Source organism: Epinephelus fuscoguttatus, linkage group LG12, assembly GCF_011397635.1.
Source record: "Epinephelus fuscoguttatus linkage group LG12, E.fuscoguttatus.final_Chr_v1".
Classification (NCBI taxonomy): Eukaryota; Metazoa; Chordata; class Actinopteri; order Perciformes; family Serranidae; genus Epinephelus; species Epinephelus fuscoguttatus.
In genome coordinates this window covers 17,403,386-17,414,450 of record NC_064763.1, presented here as the reverse complement: position 1 = coordinate 17,414,450, position 11,065 = coordinate 17,403,386, and the positions used below count along the sequence as shown (strand labels likewise).

The following is an 11,065-nucleotide window of genomic DNA, read 5'->3' as shown; positions in this document are numbered from 1 at the left end:
GTGTGCGTGCATCAGCCCTCCACTGGTTTGAGCTGAAGGGGAAGCTGCAGTCTGATTTGCTCTTGTTTGGATCCGACAGGAAAACACAGCAGAGGGAAATGAGGCCTCTTGTTTCTTAATTATTTAAATCAAACAATTAACTACGGCTGTCCTGGGAAAAGCTCTTTTATCCGCTCATCCACAACAACAACAACAGCCACTATCCTGGGTGGAGTCTGGAGGAGGACAGATCACATGGAAAACACCAACCAATCGAGGAAAACACAGAGTCTTTTTTTTTTTTTAGTTTTTAATTATTAAACCAACTATTTTAGACTGTACAGGTGCTGAGCAGCGTGCAGGCCGCAGCTAGGCTCCTGAAAAACAACAGCAAAAAATACAAAACTACAGCATCCAGTTGTTTTAGTGTGTTTTCTATCGAATATCACCACAGAGGTTTGTCCAGTGAAACTTACAGCAACATCAAAGGTGTGTTAAATCAACTTGAATGTTCTCTTCATCAACTTTCTCTCATAGAAAATAAAATGTTTTTCTGTTCTTCATCACTCAGTGTGTTTTACAGGCATTTTGAGTAAGCTAGTGGTAACATGGTGAAGGCCGACCAAAAGGAAAGGCTACAAAAGCCATTTTATAAAAATATTTAATGTTACAATGGACAGAAAAATAAAAAGAAATTAAGTCACATTAAACAATAACTAACTTCTACCTCCCTATAGGAATATTTAGGAACATTAAAGCCTATTATAGTTTATTTTCTGTGCTGTACAATTTGCATCCTATCACTTTGTCTCAGGAAAACTTGATACTCTGTTCACATTGATTACACGGTCAATTATATATAATTTATAGGCTTCAACTGGAGAGCCTCTCAACAATTAAACTTTGATGAAGCCATGTACTACATTCTTTGTTATAGACCAACATGCCAGCCACTGTCTGAGCAAAAAATATCTGTAAATATTGACTAATGCACAGTACAGAAGGTTTTTTAAATTATGAGAATGATGCATCAATAAACTGGTGAAACATTCAGCAAAATTGTAATTATAGTGTTAAACTGAGCAAACTTGATTATTTAAATTTCAATTGAATTAATATTAGTCAGACACTTTTAAAATACCAGGTGAAAGTTCATACTTTTTAGAGTATGATACAGAGCATAACTTATTTAAAGCTTTTCTTTATTTACCAGCAACTAATTATCATTATTATTTTTTTAAATCTAAATTTTAACTAATTAATTAATTATTGGTTTAGTTTGATCTTTCTTTGCTGTCATATTAAGTCATCTCTGCGTTTTGTTTTGTTTTATTTGATATTATTTTATTTTATTCTATTCTATTTTTTAATTTTATTTTATTTTATTTAATTCTAGTCATTGATTACTGCAGAAAGATTCCTGGATCTCCCTCTGTTGTTATTATTTATTTATTTATTAATTTATTTATTTTCATAGGAAGATGATGTGGAAAAGTCCCTGTTGCAAAGGTTTGCCAAGTCAAAATATGACCTGACTCTCCATGCAGATATAGGTTGTCCTTATGAAAGTTTTTGAAGGTCCAAATATTCTGTAGTCTATATTAAATCATAAAATCTTCATGGAGAAAACTGTTAAAAGATTGCAAGGAGTCAGTGTTTCTTTGCAGAATTCTTATCCAAACCACTGGAACAGGCTTCATACCTTCAGGATTAGACCCTAAAACTCTTCTATAAAATCCAAAATGATGCAATAATTGCATCACAGCTCTTCAGAGAATTAGTCCACCCTAAATCGAAAAGTCTGTTTTAATCATCCAACCGGAGAGAGAGAGAAAAAAAACTAACGCCACCCCTGACAGAAAGAAAAATAAACACTAATAACTGTATAATATTCAGCTGTCGTGTGGCTGGTGACCTGCTGCGGGCTCCTTCGTGCAGCTCCGCGCTGGGACCCGCGCTGCTTTAAAAGGCCTGTATTGGGTTGCTCCGAGGGGGATCAGGGCCCGAGCTGCTGTTGTACGACAGAGAAAAGCAGCTTCTTAACAAACACACGCAAAAATCAATAGTATCATAACAGCCGATATTTATTATTCATTAATAACGAGTTTATGGGCCGAAACCACCTGCTGAGCTGAGGAGAGAGGAAAGGAAAAATACTGATATGAATAAAAAATACTATGAGTGTGTCCTATATATATCTAAAGACAGACACATCAGTAATTCCAACACTGGTTTAACCTCAAGACTAATGTTTGATGTTTCAGTGGAAACCTTCACCTTTACAGTCATCTCATGATTAAAATTTTTGCCTCTATGCTGCCATATTGTGAGACTGCATCAACACTGTAAAAAGTGAGAGCTGACATGTGCTTTTATTTAGCAGGTAAATCTTGTATGTGTAAGGTCTGGGTGTGTCATGTCCACCATGTGCAACATGCACAATTAATTCTAACTAATTCTGCCTTCATAGGATGTTTTAGTTTCTATTGTTAAGCCTCATGTATCACATAAAACACTGAGTATCTCAAAAGGTGCTCCACGAAATGTTTTTTAATTGTAATGGACAGATGTGACACTGCTTTGCTATTTGTTGTTCTCTTGACCTCTTCACTGAGCTTTGGGTGTGTGAGTGTATCATGTGAAAGAAATGTCACAGAGCCAAATATAAGGCTGATAGTTCACTCATGAATTAATGAATGAAACTGACACTTTGAATTTGACGCCAATGGACAGAAACATCTAAATGTCCAACTGGATTCATGTGTTTGAGAGTTCAGAAAGGTTTCCCTCATGTTTCTACAGTTAATTAATCTTGCAGAAGAAGAATTATCAGGGATTAGCAACAACCGAATAAGAAACAATGATGTGGTTGTGACTTCTTTTTATAATTTGAGGGTTTTGGAAACCTGAGGAGGGTTTAAATTCTCATATTTACACATTTAAATTAATAAATAGCAAACTGATTTCTGTTATTTAGACACAAAGATAGATAGAGAAGTCAGTGTTCCTTTCAGAATTTCATTTGTGAAGTGTGGAGACCACTTTAAAACACAATTTCATGTGGGATTGCATTTAAATAAACCATAATGGAACAGTTGCGTGAATAGAGAAATGTCAGGGTGTGTCAGGGGGGCCATGACCTCAGTGTTTCTAAAATCTTGGCTCAGGCCCTGTACATGTTTTTGTTATGTTGGAGGGGGGGATAAGACAGGTCTCTAGAAACCTGGTCTTACTGTATTTGATGAAATCAGGACAATATTTTTTTTTTACTCTGCCAGCATGTTGCCTACAGCCATTGGAGGTTTAGGTTTTAAAGGTTCATGCCATAGTTCACTTTCTACGTGCCGATACCTTGGTTAAATCTATCTATTTTTGTTTATAACAGACTTTCTGTTTTTTGCTTTACAAGTTTTCTAACTCTGAAAAGCAGTGTCTCTTTATCGGCTCCGCCCTCTGAGCTTTCTGCCTCAGAGAAGCGTTTGCTCCAGCTAAAAGCATCAGATACGAGGCCCTGCCTGCGTATTCCTTCATACGATAGAGCCGTGGAGTCTTCATAGCAGGCAAAGCTGATCAATATTTGAGTCACTCAAGTATCAAATCCTATTCATCACCGCTGGGAAGCAGCTTTCAGACGGACCTCCTTCACCTCCAGGCTTCTCCTGTTTCAGAGCAGCAGCTGCTCTCCTCATGCGCACAAACACACCGACTGTATCCGAGAGACTGAGACACAGACGGGCTGCTGCTCCAAGCTCAGGTTGCAAAGTCCATTAAAGCGAGAAAAAAAAAGACTATTAACACCTCTATCAGCAAACAAGGGCCTAATCTGCGGTGTGATGGTGATAAAAATCTCACCAAAGGTATCGATTTATATGCAAAGAATATATTTTTAAAAGATTTCTATAAGACGCCCCAAACCTGCCTTTTTGTATATTTCCATTTTAATTTTCCCCAAAGAAAGGCTGTGAGAGAATGAAGTAAAACGTGCACGGTTTATTTCAGCTTCTGTCGCTTACACAGACACATTTAAAGCACACTTTCACAAATGAAATATGATTTTTTTTTCTCCAAAATAAATTAAGTTCAAATAAATAATAAGGGCAATATAAAGAAAATAAAACAAGTGTTGAAAAAATATGTATAAATAAGGCCGACTATTTCCCTTCATCGGAATATCTACAAAGTGCGCTCCATAAAGGTGTCAGTGATAATAATAATAATAATAATGATAATAATAATATGCAAATGATTCATTTCCATGAGGACACAAAGGGGGGAGATAAACAACTTAATAATAATAATAGTAATAATAATTTGATTGTCAAAGCATCCTTGCAGTGAACTTGAACATACAACAGGTTTACACATCAGTGAGTTCTCTATAGGCCTAATTCACCATTAAACCGGTGGAAGAGGAAGAAAAATAAATAAAAACACATTAAAAACAAACAAAAAATGAACCTACTCGTCTTTTTTTAGCGTGTGTGTTTTTAAATCACCATGAACGTGCCAACACTTGCGTAATGAGGTAGCCACACAGCTATACCGTGTGAATGTGTGTATTCGTGCGTGTGTTTTGTGTGTGTGTGTGTGTCTCTCTCTCTTCTTCTTATTGCAATGCAGTCACTTTTTGGAGGGGGTTGTTTTCATATTTGTGGAGCCATTTACGCACAGAAAACACCCCCTCATGAGTCAACCATGCAATTACAGTAGTTATTGTGCCTCATAAATCAGCCACAGACCGACATGTTTATGCGTCTTTGCGCGATCTGTTCCCCAAAAACTTGCTGAATTCCCGACAGAAACAAACACCTGGGAGAAAAGACAGCGAAAATTCAATAGCCTACATTTCAATGAGCTTTTTCCACACAAGGAGGTGCAACATATTCACAAATATGTACAATGATAAATATAAAAAAGCTATTCCGACTAATTCGATTCCCGTCATTATTATGCGTATTTTTTGTACAATAATTGCCATATGAATGAATGGGACGGAGCATTGTTCCCCTTCTTTTTCTGCCACCGTGGTGATCACCTTCTCCCGTGTCTCGGAGAGCATTCTGTGGAGAAGCATACACATTTGAGAGTCTCAAGTTTTTGGACAGGGTCTCAGTCTTTCTCCCAGTCCCGGTGCTCCGTCTCCACTGTCAGATTTTTATTTAAAAAAAAAAAAAAGGTACACCGTTGAATCCGGTTGTTTGTGAAGCTGCGTGAGGCTGAACCTTCCCAGAAACAATGAAAGCAGTTCCCGGTGATATTAAGTGGAGATTAGTCGTCAGGTGTCCAACATCCAAACCTCTCAGCGTCTCTACAATACAGCTGAAACACTCCAGAGACGCGCAAGTGTTTCTTTGCATATGTGCTTCCTAAAGCAAACCGCTGCTGCCTGTGTTGAATACTTTCTGTGAAAAAAAAATGTTTCCACAACTGGGATTCTGGCACTGGTGCAAAAACAGGACTGTGGATGCTGCTCCTTTGCACGGTGGACAACACTGGAGTTCATCTTAACAAGACATTTAGTCCATTAGTTAGTCAGAGAAGTAACGAATTCAGCCATGAGGTTTCATTTCAGGAATTCTTGAAAACAAAAATCACTTAATGAGCTATTTAAGGGGGAAATCGACTCGTTAAGAGATTAAATGACTTGTTAAGATTAATATATTATTTTAAGTGCGCGCCTACAGGGCCCTGGCTGTGTGGCAAACAGGTCCAGCTCCAGTCACAACAGGCACAACGGTGTACCTTGTTTTATTTTCTGACAGTGTGCAGCAGCAGCTTGTCTCTGATTTGTCTTTTTGTAAACGAGCAGAGACCCGCAGGTTTCCCCGCAAGCTCTTAGTGCGTCGCAGAAAACTTCATTCGTTTCTGCTTTTGCCTCTGATTGCAAAACCAAACCCGGACCACGTTCTTTTTCAGGTCCAGTTTCTCGGCGATTGCAGCGATCTTCTCCGACGAGGGCCTCGGCTGCACGGCGAAATAAGCCTCCAGGGAGCGCTTCTCCGGGGCCGCGATTGACGTTCGTTTCCTCTTTTTGTCGCCTCCGTTGAAGATCTCCGGCTTGGACATCTTCTCCCTCTGCGCCCGCTCCGCTTCCTCCAACCAGGCCTCCAGGATCGGCTTAAGGGCCACCATGTTGTTGTGCGACAGCGTCAGGGACTCGAACCTGCAGATGGTACTCTGGCTCAGACACCCGACCCCGGGGATCTTAAGGTTGGCTAGAGCCGAGCCCACGTCCGCCTGGGTCACCCCGAGTTTGATCCGCCTTTGTTTGAACCTCTCGGCGAACGACTCCAGCTCCCGGGGATCGGGCTCCGAGTCTAAACCGCCGGACCCCAGGGAGCTGTGGGGCAGCGCGTGCGGGTGCATGTTCATGGACTGCTGATGGTGGTGGTGCTGCATGTGGTTGATGGCCGACATGTGGGCGGCGTGGGCGGTGTGCGAGGCCGTGGAGCAGACGTCCGAGCCGGGCATGCCTCCCAGGGAGATGCCGGGTGTGAGGTGGTCCAGCAGGTCGCCCTCCAGGCCCTGTGCAGGTTGGTGGTGCGCCGGGTGGTGGTGGGAGGTGAGCACCGATGGGTGGTGCAGGTGTGCGGAGGAGGAGGTCGGGGTGCAGGTCATGCTGGTCATGGTGGTCATGGTGTGGTAGGTCGCGTCTGGTTTGAACGGATGGCTCTTCTGGGCCACAATGTCCACAGCGGCCAGAGCCTCGGCTCTCTGCAGCAAAGTCTCATCAAAGCCGGCGAAGATGTTCCCCTGAAGCTGAGAGGAGAGAGTCAGGCCGGTTAGAGCAGGAAATGGGACAGAAATGAACACACTGACTTCATGTTATCATAATTAATCAATTAAATGTCTCCAGTGCGCCTTCACCATGCAACCTTAAGATCATCTTAAATGTGGATTATTTTTCTTTGTAAAGACTTTCATGTTTAAATCTGTGGAAAATATTAGAAACAATCAACATTTTTTAAATTAATTTAATTCAAATAATTCAAATAAAGAGCCGGTGTAAAAGAAAAAACTAAAGTCTGCTCACAAAACGAAAAAAAATAACGATTAATTTAATATCAGGTGAAGTCATTCATTTTTTACACATTAAATATAACAAAATTTTGTATTATTTCACAGCATTTTCACACGTTTCTACCTGCGAGTCAAACTATAAAAATCAAGATGTAAATCAGCTTTCTAAGCGTTGATATTTTAGGTTACAACTCAACTATGTACAGGGGGTTCCACAGATTCAATACACACATAACAAAATTAATTTTCCTGCAACTTCCACTAAACTTTGTTTCTAACTTCTCAGACAATCCAACGCAGCTTGGACATCACTGAATCCGCCCAACGTCCAGAAAGTGTGTCAGCGTGGATGGATATTCATTTAAAATTAATATTTACGATCTCCTGAATAATTTCTGCGGACAATGAAATGAGACGAGTTTGAATATGAATGGGACAATATGAGATAACACGCGCTTAGAGAATCCACGCCGCCTCTTTTTCCGTTTCCTCCTTCATCTTTTATCTTCTCTGACTTTTAGCAGCATCACTCACACTTGGCCTGAATGCAGGATTTGGGTTCCCAGGGAGGCGTTTGTGCGTCTTTACGCACCGACTTCCTGCCTTGAGCAATCAGATTGGCTTGGCTCCTCTTTGTGCTGCGGGTGCTTTCTGATCTATCCTGTCATATCCATATTTCAGTTGTCTCAGATATTTGATTCTTTTTTATATTTAATCGATTTCGTTGTCTTTTATGAGTTACAATTTTGTTTTGTTTTTTATTTTCCCTGCTGCGTCCAAATCGAGCACTTTTCTTGTTCTCTGTTTTCTGGTAATTAAATCGGGAATTTGTGACTTTTGAAAACACAATTAGTTTCATGTGATTTTTTTTAAAAAATAACAGGTTCAGCTTTAGTCTCGAAAGTGATGTGGCCTGCAAATTTTAACTGAAACACATTAAGGCACATACGGGACTGTGCGTCTGTGCGCCACGTTTATCATTTAGCAGCTTGCCTCTGTAAAAGTTATCAAATGGACCTGTAACATTTTGGCAGCCATGTGTATTTTCTCCACAGTTTCCTCTGAAATATTTGGAAGTTTCGTTTGCAGATGTTAGGAGCTGCAGGAAGTCAGCAACAGCAGTGAAATTAATTTTGGACTCACCGATGGTGTGGGCAGACAGGCCCTGCGTATGGCCTCCGAGCTGGAGTGCAGAGGCGTGTATTTGGGCTCGTGGAGGATTGGGTGCATACTGAAAGGTTGCTTGCTGTTCATCGACATCATGATTGCAGAAGTGAGGGAGGGTCGTCCGTCGTCCTCGTTCGGCTCCGTGTTGGGAGATTTTTCTAAAAAAGAAACGCCTCGGAGAGAAAAACCTGCCGGTTGCAGACGCTTTGAATTAAAAACTCGCTCGTGTTCGGGCGATTCGGTCACGCTCGCTTTATAAAACACAGAAAAAGAGAAGGAGAAGTAACTCCTGGGCTCCTGCGGGTCTCCTCTGTCTCCTTTTCGCCTGTAAATGAGTTCTATAATAAAGATGCTCCTCGCCTCCAGCTCCTATATTGGACCACTGCCGCGCAGGCTCGTGCTTATTGGTGGATCCTCAATCCCTCCCTCTGGACGCCTCCGCCAATCAGGTGGAGCTCCCCGGATTGTACCCACGCCTCCGAGCGTGCCTGGCTCGCTGGAAAGGAGAGACAAGGAAGGATGTTGTGTAGTTGCACTGCTGAAAAAGTATTTGTTGAAATAACTGGAAATCAACACCTGAATAAAGTGGCACTACTGACCCACAGTTGGACCCAACAGGCAGCTGCACCAAGGACCCTGAAGGGTCAGCTGAAGCTGATGTGAAAATTAGACTTAAAAACAATTAAATCTGCATTAATGACCATTTAAAAGAAATATATCTTGCTCTCAGTGTCCCATAATGATCTAAACACTGCTTAATAAATATTTCCCCAAATATTTAGAGCTGTCTGAAAGTGGTTAAATGTAAATGCCTGCTGGAGGCTGAGAACTGGTGATTTTGGCTTTAAAACACTCAAAGAACATGAATTATTTAATGGCACATTTAAATGTATATCTGAGGCTGTTCTGCAGCCCTCTGGCACTCAGGATTAGATGCTGAAATATCAAGACATCATTTTTAGAGTGTTGCAGAGATCCTTCAAAGTGCAGCAGCAGAGCAGCAGACACATTATAGCCTAGCTGTATACTGTACGTTCCCCCGCACACTGAGCGTACAGTAACACAGTACAGTAATTCAGGCCACGATGATGATTACGCACAGCAAATGTGATTGGAAACAGACGGGAGAAGGGTGTGTGTGTGTGTGTGTGTGTGTGTGAGTGAGAGAGAGAGAGAGAGAGAGAGAGAGAGAGAGAGAGAGTTATTCAACTCAAATTATTAATTGATGGCAGACGCGCAGGAATTCCTCCGCCTGAACCCCATTCACTTTCTTGGCAATTAATACATTAATTAATTATGCTTCATTTACTTTGTGGCTGTAGTAAGGACCCCATCCCACACACACACACACACGGACTTCTCTCAATTAAAGAATAAACAGGCCTGAACGAGAACTAAAGAGCACAAGCAGCAGACGATGAAATATTTACCATGAACCGAGCGGGGTCAGCGGGGCAGCAGCTTGTCAATCAAAAGCGGGATTTCCGGCGGGCAGACATGCGCGCGATAAGACGGAATAATTATCCCCAATAATCACCTAAAGGCGCTCCCCGAGGGGGGGAGGGGTCAAAGGGTGGACGGAGTGGTTGACGGAGTGGGGGTCTCCAGGTAATCCCTCTTTGTGTGTGATTATGCGGCTGTTGCTACATGTGCAATAATAATAATAATAATAATAATAATAGTAGCATGTTTAAATCAAAGCTGTTTACAAAGTAATATTAAAAGCGTCTCTGTCTTATATTTGTGCTCTGAAACATTAATAAAAAAATAAGAAAAATAGGCAATCTTTTGCTTACAATGTTACAATCCTCTGATCTGGAATATAAAAACAACGTGTTTTACATGAGGTGTCAAGGATTAATAACTTTAGGGCAAAATAAAATATGTGTTGCCCTTAGCAGACCAGAGGAAACCTATAAAGGTTGTACATAAATATTGCATAGTATATGCACCATGGCACTGGAGGAGCACAGATTCTTCTTTAATCCTTGAATGTTCTCACAAAGGTCACATTAAATTTTACTGTAAATTCAGAAACTCAAAGCACAAGATGAGTTTATTTATGACAACACCAGCCATTTAAATCAGATGAATCATAATGCAGGTGCCTTTGGTTCAACAGTCTCAAACTACAGACTTCATCACTGCACAAATTCTGGCATATGTGACCAAAACTATGTGACTGTGAGGAAGACTTCTTTTTAACTCATGTAGCCTCTGTTGAGGAATCCATTGCCTTTCTTGTGCACTTTCATCTTTGTTTGTTGGCCATTAAAATGCACCAACTGAATTCTAAACATTGCAGACATAAACTGAAACAAAAATTCTGAACAAACTGTACACTTACTCAAAGATGTTTTGCAACAGGTGCATTTTCCTTTCGACTTTATCAAGATACTTTTATCAAAGCAAAATCAAATCAATTTTTATTTACAAAGCACATTCATACAAAGTAATCTCAATGTGCTTTTACATACATGTTTGAATTAAAAACAAATTAAGTCCTGAGAGTAATTCATCCCTAGCCCGCCCACCTGCACACATCCCCAGAAGAAACACCAGAGCAGGGAAGAAGAGACACAGAGAGAGAGAGAGAGAGAGAGAGAGAGAGAGAGAGAGAGAGAGAGAGAGGCACTAACTATTCACAGGCCTGGGATAACAGGTAGGTCTTAAGATTGACTTTAAAGGATGACACAGCTGCAGAGAATCACAGATCATCAGGCAGTTTGTTCCAGAGAGTGGGACCATAATGACTGAATGCACATTTTGGATCATAGGCACAGACAGGAGATCAGTGTCTGATGATCTGAGGTAGAAATGAGAGAAATGAAATCAGTGAGAGCTAAGGAGCTAACAAAACAGACTTATTCTGACCAAATTAAAGACATTTTTTCAATTT

General features: G+C 40.8%; 1 protein-coding gene across 2 annotated transcripts; it reads right to left on the bottom strand.

Annotated features, from left to right (window-relative positions):
* Positions 1-5,368: 5,368 nt before the first annotated feature.
* Positions 5,369-8,331, bottom strand: pou4f4 (POU class 4 homeobox 4). Of its 2 annotated transcripts, none has more exons than XM_049593107.1 (2): positions 8,143-8,331; positions 5,369-6,738 (listed from the first exon to the last, which is right to left on the bottom strand). In XM_049593107.1, exons 1-2 carry the CDS (start codon positions 8,260-8,262, stop codon positions 5,815-5,817), a joined length of 1,044 nt encoding a protein of 347 aa, XP_049449064.1. In that variant the 5' UTR covers positions 8,263-8,331; the 3' UTR covers positions 5,369-5,814. The 2 variants fall into 2 exon arrangements, with proteins under 2 accessions (XP_049449064.1, XP_049449065.1); XM_049593108.1 differs by having other exon boundaries at positions 5,369-6,732.
* Positions 8,332-11,065: the final 2,734 nt, after the last annotated feature.